This window comes from Microcaecilia unicolor, unplaced genomic scaffold (assembly GCF_901765095.1).
Source record: "Microcaecilia unicolor unplaced genomic scaffold, aMicUni1.1, whole genome shotgun sequence".
Taxonomy (NCBI): Eukaryota; Metazoa; Chordata; class Amphibia; order Gymnophiona; family Siphonopidae; genus Microcaecilia; species Microcaecilia unicolor.
In genome coordinates, this window is record NW_021962925.1 from 349,644 (window position 1) to 371,608 (window position 21,965).

General features: G+C 47.4%; 1 protein-coding gene across 3 annotated transcripts in view; it reads right to left on the minus strand.

The window, feature by feature from the left end:
- Positions 1 to 702: 702 nt before the first annotated feature.
- Positions 703 to 21,965, minus strand: part of LOC115458671 (serine/threonine-protein kinase 11-interacting protein-like) — a 116,251-nt gene continuing 94,988 nt past the window's right edge. For all 3 annotated transcript variants that reach the window (XM_030188500.1, XM_030188501.1, XM_030188502.1), the window contains 4 exons: positions 13,263 to 13,347; positions 7,068 to 7,156; positions 6,501 to 6,727; positions 703 to 1,635 (listed from right to left, as the gene is read on the minus strand). In XM_030188500.1, coding sequence (XP_030044360.1) covers positions 1,495 to 1,635; positions 6,501 to 6,727; positions 7,068 to 7,156; positions 13,263 to 13,347 — 542 coding nt within the window. In that variant the 3' untranslated portion in view covers positions 703 to 1,494. The remainder of the gene's footprint in view (positions 1,636 to 6,500; positions 6,728 to 7,067; positions 7,157 to 13,262; positions 13,348 to 21,965) is intronic.

The following is a 21,965-nucleotide window of genomic DNA, read 5'->3' on the forward strand; positions in this document are numbered from 1 at the left end:
TGGAATAGACTTCCTGAGCCGGTACATCAAGCTCCATCTCTGGCCGTCTTCAAATCTAAGTTAAAAGCCCACCTTTTTGATGCTGCTTTTAACTCCTAACCCTTATTCACTTAAATATTCCCTTATCTCTTATTTGTCCTGTTTGTCTGTCCTAATTAGATTGTAAGCTCTGTCGAGCAGGGACTGTCTCTTCATGTTCAAGTGTACAGCGCTGCGTACGTCTAGTAGGGCTTTAGTATTTATGCTTATTTGCCATGATGTGTTTAATATTGTTTGTTTGATTTTGTGTTTTCTTTTATGTTGTGTGTTTTGAAAAACCTTCAATAAAAATATGAAAAAAAAATGATAAGTAGTAGTAGCAGCACGAGGGATAAAAGCAAGAACACATCCTCTCAGCTCTGTGGAAAAATGAAGACTGGGGTACCCGCACTTGAGCATCAGGTGGGAAGGCACCAGCGCATGTGCAGTGGGATGCTGCTAGAAGCATTACTCGCTAGTCAGCGTCCACACTGGGCTCCTTCAGATGAGGTCACCTAAATGTGAGAATATGAAAGCCTGCTTTGTCCTTGGAGAAAAACCGTGTTATAAAACCAGAGCAACATTCTATTCTTAGAAATCCCCTTCACTTTCTGGTAACACGACAACAGGTGCAAATACAAGATACAAAGTTTTATTAACATTCAAAAATACAGTAAAATAATCAAATTAGCATGTATTTACAATTTAGTCAAATGTGAAATGCTTCAAACATTTACAGAGAATATGTGATCTGCTCCACAATGCTGTAGGTTGAAATAAATAGCTGATTACTTCCATTGATAGCGCTGATGAACCGTCATTTTGAAGGGAATGCTGAAACAAGCCAAGGGCACTAGGGAGCCAGAATCATAGCGAGACCCCTTTAGCTGCAGCTGCTGGGGGAGAATGGGACAAACAATCTCTGTGTGTGTGATATGACACTATTCCTCCGACAGGGAGGGCAGTCACATTGGAGTCAATTTTCAAACACAATAAGGGATAACGTCGCCCGTTATCTTTAGGAAATTCTGCTTACTTTTTGGCTGAAAATTCGCCTGAACCTAGCTGGTGAAAATTTGTGTAGTTAGAATTAGGACTTCTATTTGTGCATCAGCTAAGTGGTAAACCTGCTCCAGGCATGCCCATTCAGACGGCCATTTTTTGACCTGCTAAATGTAGCTGTCTTTTGAATTCAGTTGATTATATTTAGGCAGCCATCAGGGAAACATATCAAAAAGCAAAGGCTTGGCTAACAGGCTCCCAAAGTTAGATGCTCTACCTTTAAAAAAACAAAAAACTGACCCCATGCAAGAAAGCATGGAGATTCACCACGGTGAGAGCAGGGGTGGTGAGGGCAGGACAGCAAGCACAATGCGGTTAATAGGGAACAGTCTCCTGGAAAACTTTGTTCTTGTAGCTAGACACAGTAACTGTACAGAATCCAAAAGGAACAGGATAGTTTTAGGAATCCATGGATTAATCAATGACTGTGTGCATCACAATGTTGAACTTGATGCGATACAGTGCTTCCCACGGACCTCGCAGAAACTCCAGCAAGTCTCGGACCACATCAGAACACTCCGTTTGCAGATGCCACTGGCTCTCACAGTGCCGGGTCTAAGGGGATGATAAAACACAAATATCTCACAGCATTTACATACTGACTGTTTCCAGTATCTGAATTCTACAGCAGACATTTCACACAGCTCCAGCTGATGAACAGGACAGAATAACTTTCAACCCATTCTACACAGAATTAATGCCAAGAAATAGCTGGTTACATCACCAACAGAAATGGTGGTGTACCAGTGACATGAAGAGGGATCATTTAATAACCGTTTGTGCATTAATAAGTACTCGCAATGCACAAACTCCCCTCTCCCCAAAAACCCCAAAAGTGAAACATGTGAGACAAGAACACCTGCATCAAGGGAAACAGTTCTAAAATTCAATTTTTATCTGCACGTCAAAGCATTGAAGGGTACCATCTGTACAAGAGTTCGCTTTTGTTCACAGTGGTTCTCAACCTTCTTTTCAGTCAATATATACCCGATAGATAATGTTGCATATGTGACCCTCATGGACCTCTGGTCTGACACACTATAACAGCATTTATGAATTAAATGGAAACATGTTCCGTATCCACAAAAAAAAAAATCTCCTTCAACAGGTGCAGATCAGAACTGGCATATTTCTCCATGGAAGTTACCATACATAGCAAAACATAATATTTATTTCTTCTTTATAAAGTTTACAATATAGGCATTCAAATTTGTCTTAAAGAAATACAATTAAGGTCCTCAGGAAATAAGCAAAAAAGAAAATAATTCAAAATTATTCCAAAAAAACAGACTTTTACATAAGAACATATGAATAGCTATACTGGGACTAACCAATGGTTCATCCAGCCCAGCATCCTGTTTCCAACAGTGGCCAATCCAGGTCACAAGTATCTGGCAGAAACCCAATTAGAAGCAACATTCCATGTTACCAATCCCAAGGCAAGCAGTGGCTTCCCCCATGTCCACCTCAATAACAGACTACGGACTTTTCCTCCAGGAACTTGTCCAAACCTTTTTAAACCCAGATACATTAACTGCTGTTACCACATCCTCCAGCAACAAGTTCCAGAGCTTAACTATTCTTTGAGTGAAAAAAATATTTCCTCCTATTTGTTTTAACAGTATTTCCATGTAACTTCATTAAGCGTCCCTAGTCTTTGTACTTTTTGAAACAGTAAAAAAAATCAATTCACTTCTACTCGTTCTACGTCACTTAGGATTTTATAGTTTCACAAGATTACCACTTGAAGTCTTGGTGGACATTTTGAAAAAGCACAGCACCAGCAAGAGAGTGGCAGCAGCGGAGAAGGAAAGGGTGGGGTTCTTTCCTGCCCCCCCCCCGAAGAGGCCACTAGACCATCAGGGAATGCACAGGTAGGCTATGTGGCAGTGGACGGAGAGTTGGAGGTGGGTGAGTTAGCTGAGCAGTTGGGGGGGAGGGGGGGGTCCGTCCTTTTCTACACAGAAAAAAGTCTGCACGACTGGAGAATTCTGCGCATACTCTGTGCTCTGTAGTTGCGCAGAATTCTGGCAGGAGTAGGTGAGGGTCACCATCCACCGAGTGATTAAGAGGTTTAAAAAAAAAAAATAATCTGCAACCTCCAGATACGGAGCACAGTGAATGAGTGCAACAGCAACAGGGTCCCCCTTCCCTGTTCAGTTTTTTTGAGGTACTTAGATTAGCTGCATGCTAATGGTGACTAGCAGTGGCCATCAGACAGCAGATATGTCTGACCTAACACAAGAGCAACCGGATGACCTCAGTGAAGAGTTGCAGGACATGCCTGTTTGGCATTCCATTCCTGGGGGAGACCAGACTCCCTGTGGGCAGAGGCCCATGAACCAGCAGGGCCGGATGCCTCACCAGCTGAAATCCAGCAGATCTACATAATAGAGCGCCAACAGCGGCATTAGAAGTGTGAATACCAGATGCAGAAAATGAAGATGGAAATGGCTCGTATCCCAAGCTCCAGGCCACTTGTTTGCGCAGTTTGATAATACCTGAGGTGACTGATGGATATCTAACTGCCTTTGAGAAAATTTGCCACTTCAATGAGATTCCCAAGAATGTCTGGGTGCGCTATTTGGGAGGAAAGCTCACTAGTAGAGCACTCAAGGTATTCCAAGGATTGTCTATGGAGACATGCTCCCAGTTTGAGGAGGTGCGCAAAGTTTTGTTGAACTGTTATGCCATTACCCCCGAGACCTACAGACTAAAGTTTCAGACTGCAAAAAGGGGCGAATGACACCCACAGTGTGTTTGTGATCCAGCTAAGATACCAGCACCATCTGTGGCACAATGGATCTGACGTTAAAACCCTAGAGGACTGCCAAATCGCCAGCCCTTTACTCTGGAGAAGGTTGGCTGAGTTGGCTGACATCTTTGTGGCTAACCTTCCCTGGCTGGCAGAGAGAAGCTGTCCATACCCGCAACAGCTGGGATCCAAGGGCAGTCAGGGTCCTAAGTTGAATATTCCTGCAACCATGGAGAGCCAGTAAACCTTCCAGTTTTCCACAAAAACCTAAGGACTTAGGCACGAAAGTCCTTGTTACCAGTGTGGGTGTACTGGACATTTCAAAGTGGATTGCCCAGATAACCCCAAGCCTGAAATGAAAAGTACTCCAGTCCCTGCACCAAAGTTGGCAGCTTTTGTGGGCAGTTCCAGCCCTAGGGAAGAGGCCTATGCAGTAGCTGCAGCACCAAAAGTTACTAGTCATTCATCAAGCAAGGAAGCAGATGGGTTTCTGCAACACTATCGTACCCCAGTAACAGTGAATCCTGGTCAGAGAAGTAGCATATGCCACTATTGAGAAAAAATGTCTGGCCTTAGTGTAGGCCCTTAAAAAACTGTTCAATTCCTGTGAGCAGTTTCTTTTCCTGATCTCCCCAGGTACTAATTAGGTTCAGTTAGATTTAACATAAAATCCTTGTATTTTACCTGTTCCTGTTTAAATCTTTATCGTTCACTGTTCTACTTTTTTTGATAATAAACCTATTAGTTTGTTAGCTCTGTTGTCCTGGACTAAGAATCCTGTCAGTCTGTGCTCCCCCAGTGTCCCTAGAAACCACTGGGGAATAGCTTGCAGGTGGAAGACTCACCCAGAAGTAAGCGAGACCCAGGTGGTTGGAAAGTATGGCAATATAGGCGCTGCTGCAGGCAGACTTGGGCAGTGCTGACTCGGTGTGTGCTAGGGGTAGCACTCAGGTGTTACGTGACAACTACCACCTCCTTTTTCCTGCTGGACATTCCTCTCCCTGTTCTACCTATATCACCACCATAACATAAGATCCATCACCTCCAGGTTCTACTCTTCCTTTAGCAAAGAAGTACTTCACTCCCAATACTATTCTATTCCAACTGATTTTTGCGGACAGCCCAAATATAAATCTTACCTGCTAAACTCTCAAAACGTGGTTCTCAGCTCAGTCTTTGGAACACACCTCGCTAGTCATGTTTTCAGGATACCCACAATGATTATGAAAGACAGATTTGAAAACAATGATAGCGGTGCATGCAAATTTGCCTCAGACATATTCATTGTTGACATCTTGAATACCCTATTGGCTATTATTTATAAATCGCCTATGCTAAACCAAGTTAAAAGCTCTGCTGAAATCTAAGTACACCCCATCTAGTGCTCTCCCTCAACCCAGCCTTCTAGTCATCCAGTTAAAGAAGCTGCAGCTTCAGACTCTGTAATCTATTGAATTTATATCTTGTTCATCTATCCTGATGGCTCAAATCCATTGTAAAGTGGAATACATAAAGATCAATAAACAGACAAAAATAATTACAATAAAGCATATAATCAGTTTTAAATAAAATCATAGCAATACAAAAGATAGACCCCCTCCCCCCTAAAACAAAACAGATCTTTTAAGATTTTAGTAAAGCAGGGCCCTGGTTGCATAATTTTGGGGTTTCCAGTGGTAATTCTATAACATGACAAAGATTTTTGTATGAATAAGTCAAAAGCTCTTGTGAATAAAACTGCTTATAAAAATGTTCTGAAGGTAATGTACTGCTCCTTTCTGGTGAATTCCAACAGGTAGGGTACCAAAGGATAGGAGCAACACAGACAGACACATATGTATTCATATCTTTGGGGATGGTCTGTGTTTAATTTAAAGTTTTAAAGTGGTTTCCTCCTGATGCAGGCATTCCACCAAAACACTTGGGACTGGTTTAATTTTTTACATTTTCTTTTCTTTTTCTGAACTAGTAAATCATTTAGGTATAAACCCTGGTATCCTTTCTTGAATCCCCTTATATCACCTGTACACCAGTATTCTGTACTGTGATTGGTAATATGTACATTGCTTGCACGCTGCCTTGACTCTCTATGGACAGCCAAAGGATGAGACTGAACGAATGAAAGTAAATAGATGTGTTTTGTATTTGGTTTTTAATTCTTTTGCTGTTCACCTGGCGATAGGTCACCCACATCCCAGTGTGTCTACATCCATGAAGTACCTTTTAGGGGGCCACATCCCAGCATATCACCAGGGCACTAATGGCAACAGTCACGCCAGCATTACACAATATGTTAGAACAGATTACCACATGATGGCCGAGGGGTACAACTTCAGTTCAGGGCTTCCTGCTCAGGTTTTCAGATACCCAACAATAAATATGCATGAAAAATTTCACATACCGGTTATTCAGTGTATGGAAATTTCTCTCAAGGAGATTAATTGAAATTCTGAAATTTCAGATGGCTGTGGGGTCAGCAGGACACCTTTGGGATCATTATATTCATAGAGGTGTATCAGTCTGAACTCTCAACCCTTGACCAAATAGTGTGAATACACATCTCTGTAGGAGGGTCAGAAAGCACCCCACTCCCCAGGCCCATGTGCACAACTGAATAGGAGGGCCAGGAATCCCTCACCCCAAATTGAACTCTATGAGTCATTACCTCATCATAGATGCGTAGTTGCACACAGCAAGACATCACTTGGAATACGTGCACTGAGCTGATACAGCCGATTGGCTGTTTTTGCTTCACTGTGACTCCACCCCCTGAAAAATCCTCGCTCTCACTGGCTTGATCTGGTGCTGGAGTAAACTCCCATTGGTGACTCTCCTCTAGCAGATACAATGTTGCCGGAGTGACAAGCAGTGAAACAGGGGACCTTATGTCATCTGATAGGAGGATAAAGAACAACATTCATCAGAGACCTGTGACCTCCCCCACCACCATTATTGATATTGTACCCCAGAGACCTCCCCTACCCCCATTCTCCACATTGTACCCCAAAGCCCTGAAACTTGCTGCTTTTCTTCCCAGGGAGACCCTCTGCCCTTTTTCATTCCTTATACTGGACTCCCTACTTTCCTCCTCCCCTTTACAGTCCAGATTGTGAGTCTCCATCTCTCTTTTCCCCTTCTCCGGGGCTCCCCCTCTCTGATTTCCCCATTATATCCACTCCCTCTGTCTTGCCCATCATGAGGGAGGTAAGGAAACCACAGCATTTTCCAATACCTTGCAGGATATATGCCAACATATAGAAGAATGGAGGTCGCTGGCGTTTCCGGAGCGCTGAGTCACTAAGCTCTGTGAGCAGTAGAGACCTGAAAGAGAGCATGGACCAAGAACTCATGTGCAAATGCCTGTAACCAAGAGGTGGGGAATTTGGGGACAAAGTGAGAGAAATACTGCAAAGCATACCAAGACAGAAGGAAACATTTGACATAAATATGCTAACAGGTAATTCAGAGTGACTGTGTACGGTTTTCACCAAGACCAAGAGAAGTGCAAGACTAATGCCAGACCTACAAAGGAGGAGTAGACAGCCCTAGTCTGAGGCTCTTTATATGTACTTCAGGATTAGTAAAGAACTCCCCAAAGTATCGCATACCATGTAAAATGAGTTTATCTTGTTGGGCAGACTGGATGGACCGTAGAGGTCTTTCTTTATCTGTCGTCATTTACTATGTTACAAGACATCATACAAGCAGAGAATGACGGCACTGTATCAACAAAACACACTGCTTCAACAAAACACTGTGAAGCTTCAGGGAAATAATCCCAATGAAAGGTTCTGGGTGGACTTCTACGGTCTGTGTCCCAAATATGGCAGAACAGAGACTTCTACAGTCTGTGTCCATTATTGACAGATAGAGGCCAACCGAAACCAGTGGTTTTGGTTCCTGTTGAAATCTGCCACTCAGTTTCGTCTGGAACTGGAACCAAAACCACGGCCGGTGCTTGGGTCTCTGGCGCCCCCGTGCAAACTATCAGTTGGTGTCCCTCCCTCCCCCCCCCCCCCCCCCTCCCGGCAGTCCAGCATCTCCTTTCTCTCTTCTCCCTCCCCACACCCTTTTTCAGCCTAGTGCCTTACAAGATGAAGAACAAAAGTTTTTTTGTTTTTTACATGACAGCCTTTTAATTTATTTGAAAGCTTCCCATATATAGATATAAATATCATGAAATGAAATTGAATATCATTAAAACTGCTTAAAAAAATTATTGTAGCTGGTGGAAACGGCATTAATAAAGGCTGTATTTTGTGCGCCTTTTTCTACACCGTTCTATAAATACAGTAATATATGGCCAAATTTCAGTGAAAATATCCTTGTTTACTGATGGGTTCATCTTAACTGTTGTTGTAATCTGTCTTACGAAGCCCTGGTGTTATAAAGATTGGAAGTAAAATTAAACTCTTCTTTCATTGGGGCACATGGAATCACATTTTCATCTAATCTCTTTTGTACAAATGGATTATTCTGTTTTGAGCACGTTTCAGGGACAAGTGGTTTTCATAAGTCAAAATAATAAAAAAAAAAATATATTTTCTTTCATGCAGATCTCTCATTTGTTTTAACATAACTAAATGGGCTTTAAGCCCCTAATGCAGTCCCATTGGTTTCCTTATATTTTATTTATTGTATTTGTATCCCACATTTTCCCACCGTCTAGCAGGTTCAATGTGGCTTACATATTGCTAAAAAGGTGGTTACAAAAATTTAGATTTGTAGAAGTCTAGTACATAATACAGAAGTACAATAAACGCTTAGGTTGATATTAGCATTTTGTCCTTGTGATGACTTATACTGTGCCAAAACCTGCCCCCCCCCCCCCCCCCCACCACAGTAATGCTGCCATCCCCCTCCAGCGTACTAGAGTCCTACCTTGCTGCCCACCCTGGTGGTATAGTGGCCTCTGCGGCTGCAGGAAAGAATCCCACTCTTTCCTGCCTTCTGCCACTACTCCATCTCTGGCGCCCTCCGCTTTTCTCTTTTGTGCTGTGGGCGCCGCCGCGTTTTCCCAAAATGTCTGCCAAGATTTTGGCGGCAGTCATCTCAGGCACAGAAAAGTGGAGTGCACCAGAGACGGAGTAGCGGAAGCAGGAAGGAAAGAGTAGGATTCTGCCCTCACAGAAGCCACTACACCACCAGGGCGGGCAGCAAGGTAGTAGTATGCAGGAGGGGGATGGCACCATTGCTGTGGTGGTGGGGAGGGTATCAAGGCAGTCTCTGGTGCCCCCCCCCCCCCGCCACGCATACCCTGCTTACTGCGTTCCACCGGCCCTGATCAAACCCATCCCCTCCTGACAGAAAATCTATTCCCTCTCCAGGTAGCCCACAAACACCATCCTTCCCAGGCCTACCTTTGAAAAGCACTGGTGATCTAGTGGTCTCTTCGGGGCAAAAGCATCCAAAGTTGCTGCTGCCCCCACTGGCTGAATTGTGAAAATGGAGGCACAACACTGCCGCATGTGGTCATGGCCACCATTTTGGAATTGGGAATGGAACTCACTGATTCTGTTCTCTACTTCAGGGTTATTCTCGAGTCTCGATTAGCTTTTGAGACATATGTTTCAGCCACTATCTGAGCCTCTTTCTTTACCATTTGGCTAATTTGTTCTTTGAAGAACTGCACCGATATGTAGACTCAACGTACTCTAGCTGAGACTTTCATTTCTTCCTGCCTTAATTATTGTACTTCTGTCTGTGGTATCAGAGCCAAAGACTGCTTGCCTTCAGTTCTAGGCTAGATTCTATACTCAGTTCTTAATTCTTCCACTCGGCTTCCTTCCTGTGGAACTCTCTACCCAAATTTATACACAGTAAGTTGACCCTTAATTGCTTTAAAAGGCCCACATTTGTTTTTTATCCGCCTTTGGGGATGCGGGCAGTCTGGGTTATGGAATTCCTCTCATATGAGTAGAGGAGTGTGGTAGCCGTGTTAGTCCACTCTTAAGGTTATCAATAGAAATCAAACAAAATAAAACATGGAAAAGAAAATAAGATGATACCTTTTTTATTGGACATAACTTAATACATTTCTTGATTAGCTTTCGAAGGTTGCCCTTCTTCGTCAGATCGGAAATAAGCTCTGACGAAGAAGGGCAACCTTCGAAAGCTAATCAAGAAAGAGGCAGCGCTTGAAAGCTCCAGTTTCAGAAGACAAAGTGGCAGTGATGATAAATCAGAGCCCACTATTGAAAGCACCAGGAATGGATGGCTTTAGGGCAGAATTTTACAAATTGATGGGCTTCGAAATTATCCCACCTCTTACTAATCTGTTCAATAAATGTGTGGATGAGGAAGCACTGCCCCCCTCGCTAGCAATGGCTCAAATTAAGCCAGGTAGAGACCCTACAAGACCGGAATCCTACAGACCTATATTGCTCTTAAACTATGAGGCGAAGCCATTTGCTAAAATAATGGCGAACCGCCTGGCTACGGTTTTACCTAATCTGATACATGAGGCACAAGTGGGTTTGTGGGGAGGGGGGGGGGGGGGGGGGAGAAGAACGGTAGCTAAGAATTTACGTACCAATCTGTCCACACTAGAATATAGATGTCGGAGGGAGTTCCCGTCAATTCTTATCAGCTTTGATGCTGAGAAAGCTTTTGACCGGGTGCATTGGGAGTTTCTTTTCGCCTCCTTGAAGGCCTATGGGTTTATAGGTCGTTTTGTCTCAGTAATTAAGGCAATATATGCTGACCCTCAGGCGTGGGTCTCAGTTAATGGGCGGGAATCTGAATCCTTTCGAGTACTTTGGGGTACATGACAGGGATGCCCCCTTTCCCCGCTTCTCTTTGTACTATCATTGGATCCTCTCATAAGAGATATAATGGAGAACCCCGATATCCAGGGAGCTCAACTTGGTCCCCATTGTTTCAAGGTGGCAGCTTTTGCTGACGACTTGTTGGTCCGCTTAAGAGGCCCGCAGACCTCCTTACAGGCTCTGTTAGATTCTTTTAAGGAATATGGGGATTTTGCGGGATTACGTCTTAACTTAGAGAAATCAGAGGCCTTCCCATCTTCGCCACAAGTAAAGGCCCTATGGGGTTTAGAGTTCCCTCTACGGTGGGCTGTTGGCTCCTTTAAATACTTAGGGGTGTACCTGACAATGGATATAGGAGTTCTGTATAGATTAAATATAATAGCTCTAATGGAGGCCACCAGGAAACAATTAACTAGTTGGAGAGCCCTTCCAGTGTCCTTAATGGGAAGAGTGGGATTAGTACAAATGGTCATATTTCCACGGTTATATGCACTTCAGAGTTTACCACTGAGGTTACTGCAGAAAGATATGAGAGATGCATATAAATTGTTTAGTACATTTTGCTGGGCAGGCTAAAAGCTAAAACTCAGGATGGATATGTTGCATGGCTCCTGGAGTCAGGGTGGAGGGGGGATTCCGGATTTAAAACAATATAACTGGGCATGCCTACTGAGACATCTGGGAGATTGGTTTGGACAGACATAAATTTATACACCGATAGAATTAGAAAAGGTACTTTATGCCCCTTATGATTTTTACTCGTTGCTGCACCTTGGGAGGGCTCAAATTCCTGGACCTCTGAAGGAGAATATATTGCTGAATTCAATGCAGGATGTATGGAGGGTGATAGTGAATAAATTGGGGGGCAACGCATATGTTTCGAACCAGCAGTCCTTGAGGGGCAATGTAACTTTCCAGCTGGGGACAGATAACCCTACTTTTCAACTCTGGGAACAACGGGGCATTGCAAGATTGGAGCACTTACTGTCGAGTGAGAGAGAAATGATAAACTTTGAACAGCTCCAAGAAAGAGTGGGTGTTTCATGGGGCAATCGTTTTGCCTTCGCACAGATAAGACACTATATATCCTCCCTTGATAGGTCAGCTTTGCGGGTCCCTTTGGGCGCACGGATTAGAGACTTCTTCCAGGAAGTATCAGAGGTAGGATACTTAGTATCTAACCTGCATAAGGTCCTGCTAAAAGGAGATCCGGATAGGGATTTTACGTCCTTAAAATCCAAATGGGTGGAGGACCTAGGGGTGGCTACAGGGGATTGGGATGTTGCTGCCACACTCAGAAGCATTCCCTTGTTGACTAAAGATGCAAGACTAAGAGAATGTGGGTATAGGGTAATGCTTAGAGCATATATGACTAAGGCACAATTGGCACATGTGGGGGCGAGGGGCGATCATAATTGTTCCAAATGTAAACGGTTCACTCACACTATTGCACACGCTTTCTGGAGCTGCACGAAAGTTAAACCCTTTTGGGAGAAGATCAAAAGATTTTTTAAGTCGGATGTTAGCTCGAGCTATAGGAGGCTCGATGGAACAATTGCTACTTGATGCTCCTAGGGTCTTTAGTAATATGAATAGATTTGCAGTTCTTTTGTGCCATAAATTAGCCCAAAAAGTTATTTTACAATATTGGATATCTCCAGACCCTCCGGCGTATTGGCACTGGAGGGATCAGATTCATTTATTAGCATCCTGGGAGGCTAGCGATGGAAGGAGCTCTCCAAAGGGGAATAAGTCCTTCCAGGGGATCTGGAACCCATATCTCCAGACCTTAAGCCCATGGGGGCTTAGTCTCCTGCTTAATACTTGATGAGACAGGATCGGGTTAGGTCATTCCCGTTCAGTGATGGTGAGCGGTGACATCTGATAGCTTCTGAAGGGGGGGATGGGGATGGTTGGTAGATGGGAGAGGATGGGGTTTTGAGACTGGGGGGGGGGGGGCGGGTTGGTTTCTAAAGATGCTGGTTGTGGGTAGGGTGGAATACGATAATGGGGGGAGAGGGTTGGATGGGGGGGGGAGGAAGAACAATGGGTAAAACTTTGATGATGGAAGGAAGGATGCTATATTTTTACTGTTTTACTGAGCAAAGTTGGTAATTTACAATTAAAAAAAATCTAATTTCTCCTTTTGTCTCACCTAGAATGTAAACCGTACTGAACCCTGGAAAGCAGACATTAGCAGTATACAAGAATTGATCTGAAAAAGCTTTGTAAAACCATATTTGAGAAATAGATAACTTCAGAAAATGAGGCCCACTGACGGGGGGAGAGGGGGAACAGCCCAACTCTGCTGGAAAGATAGGGGAATATTGAAAATGTTCTTAAGGTCCTTAAGGACAGAGGCACAGGATGAAATCCTGTTCTATTAGGTAGAAAAAGACCTTGGAGGGGGGGGGGGGGTGGCAATTAAGCGTCTTGTGCTTTCACACAGCAAGCCTCTCTTCTCAAGTTATCAATGATGTACTCTGCCATAACTGCTCTTTGACCTTGCTCTTTTCAATAATTTTTCAAGTAATATTTGTCTGCCTTTTTTGAATCTCCAAGGGAGATACCCTAAAAGGGGTAGCAAAGGATCTACAGACCCTTCAAAGCTGCCGCTCTCAAGCCACTGTGTGCTGTGGGAAGATGGATTTTCCACTCACCAAAGGCAGTGCTGGGAGTTCATACGCTCCTTGGGAAGGACACAGAAAGTGCTCCGGAAGTGTGGTGGAGATTCATCCATTGTATCTGCAGAGAAGCGACAAGAGAATAATATTCTGAACCCAGGCTTATGAAGTAAATGGAGGAATGGAGCAGAACTGGCCACAAAACTCACATGACCATGTAGTAAAATTCCACTTATACTACCCAAACATTTATAAGATGGCTAATTTTATCCAAAACTAGTCAATGTTTAACAGCAAAAAAAAGCACACCTAGGCATGCAGTGATATCACATATAGCGAATGCTACATACCTGTAGAAGGTATTCTCCGAGGACAGCAGGCTGATTGTTCTCACTGATGGGTGACGTCCACGGCAGCCCCTCCAATCGGAACACTTTCTAGCAAAGTCCTTTGCTAGTCCTCGCGCGCCGATGCGCACCGCGCATGCGCGGCCGTCTTCCCGCCCGAACCGGCTCGTGCCGGCCAGTCTCATATGTAGCAAGACAAAGACAAGGGAAGACACAACTCCAAAGGGGAGGCGGGTGGGTTTGTGAGAACAATCAGCCTGCTGTCCTCGGAGAATACCTTCTACAGGTATGTAGCATTCGCTTTCTCCGAGGACAAGCAGGCTGCTTGTTCTCACTGATGGGGTATCCCTAGCCCCCAGGCTCACTCAAAACAACAACCATGGTCAATTGGGCCTCGCAACGGCGAGGACATAACTGAGATTGACCTAAAAAATTTACCAACTAACTGAGAGTGCAGCCTGGAACAGAACAAACATGGGCCTAGGGGGGTGGAGTTGGATTCTAAACCCCGAACAGATTCTGAAGCACTGACTGCCCGAACCAACTGTCGCGTCGAGTATCCTGCTGCAGGCAGTAATGAGATGTGAATGTGTGGACAGATGACCACGTCGCAGCTTTGCAAATCTCTTCAATAGTGGCTGACTTCAAGTGGGCTACCGACGCTGCCATGGCTCTAACATTATGAGCCGTGACATGACCCTCAAGAGCCAGCCCAGCCTGGGCGTAAGTGAAGGAAATGCAATCTGCTAGCCAATTGGATATGGTGCGTTTTCCCACAGCCACTCCCCTCCTGTTGGGATCAAAAGAAACACACAATTGGGCGGACTGTCTGTTGGGCTGTGTCCGCTCCAGATAGAAGGCCAATGCTCTCTTGCAGTCCAATGTGTGCAGCTGACGTTCAGCAGGGCAGGAATGAGGACGGGGAAAGAATGTTGGCAAGACAATTGACTGGTTCAGATGGAACTCCGACACAACCTTTGGCAAGAACTTAGGGTGAGTGCGGAGGACTACTCTGTTATGATGAAATTTGGTGTAAGGGGCCTGGGCTACCAGGGCCTGAAGCTCACTGACTCTACGAGCTGAAGTAACTGCCACCAAGAAAATGACCTTCCAGGTCAAGTACTTCAGATGGCAGGAATTCAGTGGCTCAAAAGGAGGTTTCATCAGCTGGGTGAGAACGACATTGAGATCCCATGACACTGTAGGAGGCTTGACAGGGGGCTTTGACAAAAGCAAACCTCTCATGAAGCGAACAACTAAAGGCTGTCCTGAGATCGGCTTACCTTCCACACGGTAATGGTATGCACTGATTGCACTAAGGTGAACCCTTACGGAGTTGGTCTTGAGACCAGACTCAGACAAGTGCAGAAGGTATTCAAGCAGGGTCTGTGTAGGACAAGAGCGGGGATCTAGGGCCTTGCTGTCACACCAGACGGCAAACCTCCTCCATAGAAAGAAGTAACTCGTCTTGGTGGAATCTTTCCTGGAAGCAAGCAAGATACGGGAGACACCCTCCGACAGACCCAAAGAGGCAAAGTCTACGCTCTCAACATCCAGGCCGTGAGAGCCAGGGACCGGAGGTTGGGATGCAGAAGCGCCCCTTCGTCCTGTGTGATGAGGGTCGGAAAACACTCCAATCTCCACGGTTCTTCGGAGGACAACTCCAGAAGAAGAGGGGGCGCCGAAGCATGCTCCCTAGAACTCTTGGCCTTCTTTAGGGCCAAATCCACAACTCCAGAGTCGTGAGGCAACTGAGTGCGCCTCAGCTCTGGGTCCCCATGGATTCGGTACTGGGACTCAATCTTCTTGGGGATGTGGGGATTACTTAATGGCTTGGTCCAGTTCGCCAGCAATGTCTTTTTGAGGACATGATGCATGGGTACTGTGGACGCTTCCTTAGGTGGAGAAGGATAGTCCAGGAGCTCAAACATTTCAGCCCTGGGCTCGTCCTCCACAACCACCGGGAAGGGGATGGCCGTAGACATCTCCCGGACAAAGGAAGCGAAAGACAGGCTCTCGGGAGGAGAGAGCTCCCAGGACCGGGACACCTCAGACCCCAGAAGCTCAACTAGACCCAGGGGACCAGGCCAGGAGACAATCAATCCAGAGCAGCACAGATATGACCATCCACCTACTAGATAGAGAGAATACTGAAGTTAAAGTGACTGCACATAACCACATCTAGTAAAGCTCTGAAGTTCTCTATCTCCACCTGCTGGTAGAGGGTCATAAGCCACAAGTCTCTGGATTGATCTGTAGGACGCTATGGAAAAAACTTATTTTGTTACCCCACAGCTTTGTTTTAAAAAAAAAATTTTTTTTTTAAAATCACTTTGTTTAAAAAAACCCCACATTTTAAAATCATCTATATGTAAACACCAGAAATTTGAAAAATAAGATAGGAAAAACAGAATGGATGGCTTTAAATGAAGAGTTTGGTATAACGTAACGCCAGTTTTTAAAAAAAAGGTTCCAGAGGAGATCCGGGAAATTATAGACCAGTGAGCCTGACGTCGGTGCCGGGCAAAATGGTAGAGACTATTATAAAGAACAAAATTACACAGTATATTCAAAAGCATGGATTAATGAGACAAAGCTAACCTGGATTTCTTATTCCAGTAATGGCGATTGCCATTACAGCATAACGTAAGCCACATTGAGCCTGCAAAGAGGTGGGAAAATGTGGGATACAAATGCAACAAATAAATAAATGGATTTAGTGAAGGGAAATCTTACCTCACCAATCTATTACATTTCTTTGAAGGGGTGAACAAACATGCGGATAAAGGTGAGCCGGCTGATATTGTGTATCTGGATTTTCAGAAGGCGTTTGACAAAGTACCTCATGAAAGACTCCAGAGAAAATTGGAGAGTCATGGGATAGGAGGTAGCGTTCTATCGTGGATTAAAAACTGGTGTAAAGGTAGAAAACAGAGAGTATTTTATTTATTGCATTTGTATCCCACATTTTCCCACCTTTTTGCGGGTTCAGTGTGGCTTACAATGTGAGTTAAATGTTGGAAATACAATTTGTTACAGATTGGTTATGGATTACATTGTGCAGAGTTATGCGAAACAATTGAGGGTTAAATGGTCAGTATTCTCAATGGAGAAGGGTAGTTAGTGGGGTTCCCAAGGGGTCTGTGCTGGGACCGCTGCTTTTTAACATATTTATAAAATGATCTAGAGATGGGAGTAACTAGTGAGGTAATTAAATCTGTTGATGACACAAAGTTATTCAAAGTTGTTAAATTGCAAGAGGATTGTAAAAAATTACAAGAGGACCCTACGAGACTGGGAGACTGGGCGTCTAAATGGCAGATGTTTAATGTGAGCAAGTGCAAAGTGATGCATGTGGTAAAGAACAACCCGACTTATAGCTACATAAAGGGTATGATACATACCTGTAGCAGTTGTTCTCCGAGGACAGCAGGCTGATTGTTCTCACGACTGGGTGACGTCCGCGGCAGCCCCCACCAACCGGAAATAAGCTTCGCGGGACGGTCGACACGCAGGGCACGCCCACCGCGCATGCGCGGCCGTCTTCCCGCCCGTGCGCGACCGCTCCCGCCAGTTGAATGACTAGCAAAAAATATGAAATACACAACTCCAAAGGGGAGGAGGGAGGGAAGGTGAGAACAATCAGCCTGCTGTCCTCGGAGAACAACTGCTACAGGTATGTATCATACCCTTTCTCCGAGGACAAGCAGGCTGCTTGTTCTCACGACTGGGGTATCCCTAGCTCTCAGGCTCACTCAAAACAAGAACCCAGGTCAATTGAACCTCGCAACGGCGAGGAAACAACAGAAATTGACCTACGAAGAACAACTAACTGAGAGTGCAGCCTGACCAGAATAAATTCGGGTCCTGGAGGGTGGAGTTGGATTTACACCCCAAACAGATTCTGCAGCACCGACTGCCCGAACCGACTGTCGCGTCGGGTATCCTGCTGGAGGCAGTAATGTGATGTGAATGTGTGGACAGATGACCACGTCGCAGCCTTGCAAATCTCTTCAATAGTGGCTGACTTCAAGTGGGCCACTGACGCTGCCATGGCTCTAACACTATGAGCCGTGACATGACCCTCAAGAGTCAGCCCAGCCTGGGCGTAAGTGAAGGAAATGCAATCTGCTAGCCAATTGGAGATGGTGCGTTTCCCGACAGCGACCCCTAGCCTGTTAGGGTCGAAAGAAACAAACAATTGGGCGGACTGTCTGTGGGGCTGTGTCCGCTCCAAGTAGAAGGCCAATGCTCTCTTGCAGTCCAATGTGTGCAACTGACGTTCAGCAGGGCGGGTATGCGGCCTGGGGAAGAATGTTGGCAAGACAATTGACTGGTTAAGATGGAACTCCGACACCACCTTCGGCAGGAACTTTGGGTGGGTGCGGAGCACTACTCTGTTGTGATGAAATTTGGTATATGGAGCATGAGCTACTAGGGCTTGAAGCTCACTGACCCTACGAGCTGAAGTAACTGCCACCAAGAAAATGACCTTCCAGGTCAAGTACTTCAGATGGCAGGTATTCAGTGGCTCAAAAGGAGGTTTCATCAGCTGGGTGAGGACGACGTTGAGATCCCATGACACAGTAGGAGGCTTGACAGGGGGCTTTGACAAAAGCAAGCCTCTCATGAAGCGAACGACTAAAGGCTCTCCAGAGATGGCTTTTCCTTCCACACGATAATGGTAAGCACTAATCGCACTAAGGTGATTCCTTACTGAGTTGGTCTTGAGGCCAGACTCTGATAAGTGCAGAAGGTATTCAAGCAGGTTCTGTGCAGGGCAAGAACGAGGTTCTAGGGCCATGCTCTCACACCACACGACAAACCTCCTCCACTTGAAAAAGTAACTCTTTTTAGTGGAATCCTTCCTAGAGGCAAGCAAGACCCGGGAGACACCCTCAGACAGACCCAACGCAGTGAAGTCTACGCCCTCAACATCCAGGCCGTGAGAGCCAGAGACTGGAGGTTGGGGTGCAGCAACGCTCCGTCGTTCTGCGAAATGAGAGTCGGAAAACACTCCAATCACCACGGTTCTTCGGAGGACAACTCCAGAAGAAGAGGGAACCAGATCTGACGGGGCCAAAAGGGCGCGATCAGAATCATGGTGCCGCGGTCTTGCTTGAGCTTCAGTAAGGTCTTCCCCACCAAAGGTATGGGAGGATAAGCATACAGGAGGCCGGTCCCCCAATGGAGGAGAAAGGCATCCGACGCTAGCCTGCCGTGTGCCTGAAGTCTGGAACAGAACAGAGGCAGCTTGTGGTTGGTCTGAGAGGCGAAAAGGTCCACCGAGGGGGTGCCCCACGCTCGGAAGATCTTGCGTACCACTCTGGCATGGAGCGACCACTCGTGCGGTTGCATGACTCTGCTCAGTCTGTCGGCCAGACTGTTGTTTACGCCTGCCAGGTACGTGGCTTGGAGGAGCATGCCGAACCGACACGCCCAACGCCACATCCCGACGGCCTCCTGGCACAGGGGGCGAGATCCGGTGCCCCCCTGCTTGTTGACGTAATACATTGCAACCTGATTGTCTGTCCGAATTTGGATAATTTGACAGGACAGCCGATCTCTGAAAGCCTTCAGTGCGTTCCAGATCGCTCGGAGCTCCAGGAGGTTGATCTGCAGATCCTTTTCCTGGAGGGACCACAGACCCTGAGTGTGGAGCCCATCGACATGGGCTCCCCACCCCAGGCGAGATGCATCCGTCGTCAGCACTTTCGTGGGCTGCGGAATTTGGAATGGACGTCCCAGGGTCAAATTGGTCCGGATGGTCCACCAGAGCAGTGAAGTGCGGCAACTGGTGGAGAGGCGGATGACATCTTCTAGATTCCCGGTGGCTTGAAACCACTGGGAAGCTAGGGTCCATTGAGCAGATCTCATGTGAAGACGAGCCATGGGAGTCACATGAACTGTGGAGGCCATATGACCCAGAAGTCTCAACATCTGCCGAGCTGTGATCTGCTGAGACGCTCTGGTCTGCGAAGCCAGGGCCAAGAGATTGGTAGCCCTCGCTTCGGGAAGGTAGGCCTGAGCCGTCTGGGTATTCAGCAGCGCTCCTATGAATTCCAGAGACTGAGTAGGCTGGAGATGGGACTTTGGGTAATTTATCACAAACCCCAGCAGCTCCAGAAGTTGAATAGTGCACTGCATGGACCGGAGGGCTCCTGCCTCCGAGGTGCTCTTGACCAGCCAATCGTCGAGATATGGGAACACGTGCACTCCCAGCTTGCGGAGATACGCCGCCACCACCACGAGGCACTTTGTGAACACTCGTGGGGCAGAGGCGAGCCCAAAGGGCAGCACACAATACTGAAAGTGCCGTGCGCCCAGGCGGAATCTGAGATACTGTCTGTGAGCTGGCAGTATCGGGATGTGAGTGTATGCGTCCTTTAAATCCAGGGAACATAGCCAATCGTTTTTCTGAATCATTGGCAGAAGGGTGCCCAAGGAAAGCATCCTGAACTTTTCTTTGACCAGGAATTTGTTCAGGCCTCTCAGGTCTAGGATGGGACGCATCCCCCCTGTTTTCTTTTCCACAAGGAAGTACCTGGAATAGAATCCCTGCCCTTCCTGCCCGGGTGGTACGGGCTCGACCGCATTGGCGCTGAGAAGGGCGGAGAGTTCCTCTGCAAGTACCTGCTTGTGAAGGGAGCTGAAAGACTGAGCTCCCGAAGGACAATTTGGAGGCAGGGAGGCCAAATTCAGGGCGTATCCGCACCGCACTATTTGGAGAACCCACTGGTCGGAGGTTATGAGAGGCCACCTTTGGTGAAAAAATTTTAACCTCCCTCCGACCGGCAGATCGTCCGGTACGGACACTTGTAGGGCGGCTATGTTCCCGTGGATCCAGTCAAAAGCCCGTCCCCGGCTTTTGCTGTGGAGGCGCAGGGGGCTGCTTAGGCGCACGCTGTTGACGAGAACGAGCGCGCTGGGGCTGTCCCTGTGCCTGACGAGGCCTTCGGGCCGGCTGGTTGTACCTACGCTTCGCAAAAGAATAGGGTGCAGCCTGCCGTGCCCGGGAAAAACGCCCACCCGTGGGGGCGGGTGCTGAAGGCGCCCGGTGGGAGAGCTTGTCGAGAGCGGTTTCCCGCTGATGCAGTTGGTCCACCATCTGCTCGACCTTCTCACCGAAAATGTTATCCCCCCGGCAAGGGACGTCAGCCAGTCTCTGCTGGGTGCGGTTGTCCAGGTCAGAGGCACGCAGCCATGAGAGCCTGCGCATCACTATACCTTGGGCCGCAGCACGAGATGCCACGTCACAGGTGTCAAAAATCCCCCTGGACAGGAACTTTCTGCACGCCTTCAGCTGCCTGACCACCTCCTGATAAGGCCTGGACTGCTCCGGCGGGAGCTTATCGACCAGGTCCGCCAGCTGTTGCACATTGGTCCGCATGTGGATGCTCATATAGAGCAGGTAAGATTGGATGCGGGTCACGAGCATGGAGGAGTGGTAGGCCTTCCTCCCAAATGAGTCCAGAGTGCGAGACTCCCGCCCCGGGGGCGCCGAGGCGGTATCCCTCGAACTCCGTGCCCTCTTGAGAGCAGAATCCACGACCGCTGAGTCATGGGGCAACTGGGGCCGCATGAGCTCTGGGTCAGAGTGGATCCTGTACTGGGACTCTGCTTTCTTGGGAATGGTGGGATTAGTTAGTGGTCGCACCCAGTTCCGGAGCAGCGTCTCCTTCAGGACATTGTGCAGCCGGTACCGTGGAGGACTCTCTAGGTGGTGATGGATAGTCGAGGACCTCGAGCATCTCGGCCCTCGGCTCTTCCACAGAGACCACGGGAAAGGGAATGCTTATAGACATATCCCGCACAAAGGAGGCAAAGGAGAGACTCTCAGGAGGTGAGAGCTTCCTCTCCGGTGACGGCGTGGGGTCCGAGGGAAGGCCCGTAGACTCCTCTGAGGAGAAATATCTCGGGTCCTCCTCTTCCCCCCACGAGTCCTCATCCTCGGTATCGGACATTAGCTCATGTAGCTGCGTCCGGTACCGGGCCCGGCTCGACGTCGAGGCACCGAGGTCTCGGTGTCGTCGAGCGGTGGACTCCCGCGCCGGCGGGGACGGAGCTCCCTCCATCGACGTCGACGGGGACTCCACCTGCGTGGCTGTCGAGACCGGCACCGCAAGCGGCGGCGGTGTCGACTGCCCCGGCGCCGGGCTAGAGCTCGCCGGCGCCACAGTCATCGGCGCCGAGGGCGCAAGCACCCCCGGCGCCGGCACAGCCTGGCGCATCAGCCCTTCCAGGATCCCCGGAAGGATGGCTCTGAGGCACTCGTCCAGGCCCGCTGCCGGGAAAGGCGGTGGGGGCCGGTAAGGGTGTCGGTGCCGGAAGCTGCTGGGGGCCAGGAGACGGCACCGAGGTGCCGGAACCCCGACGCGTCGGTACCTCCACC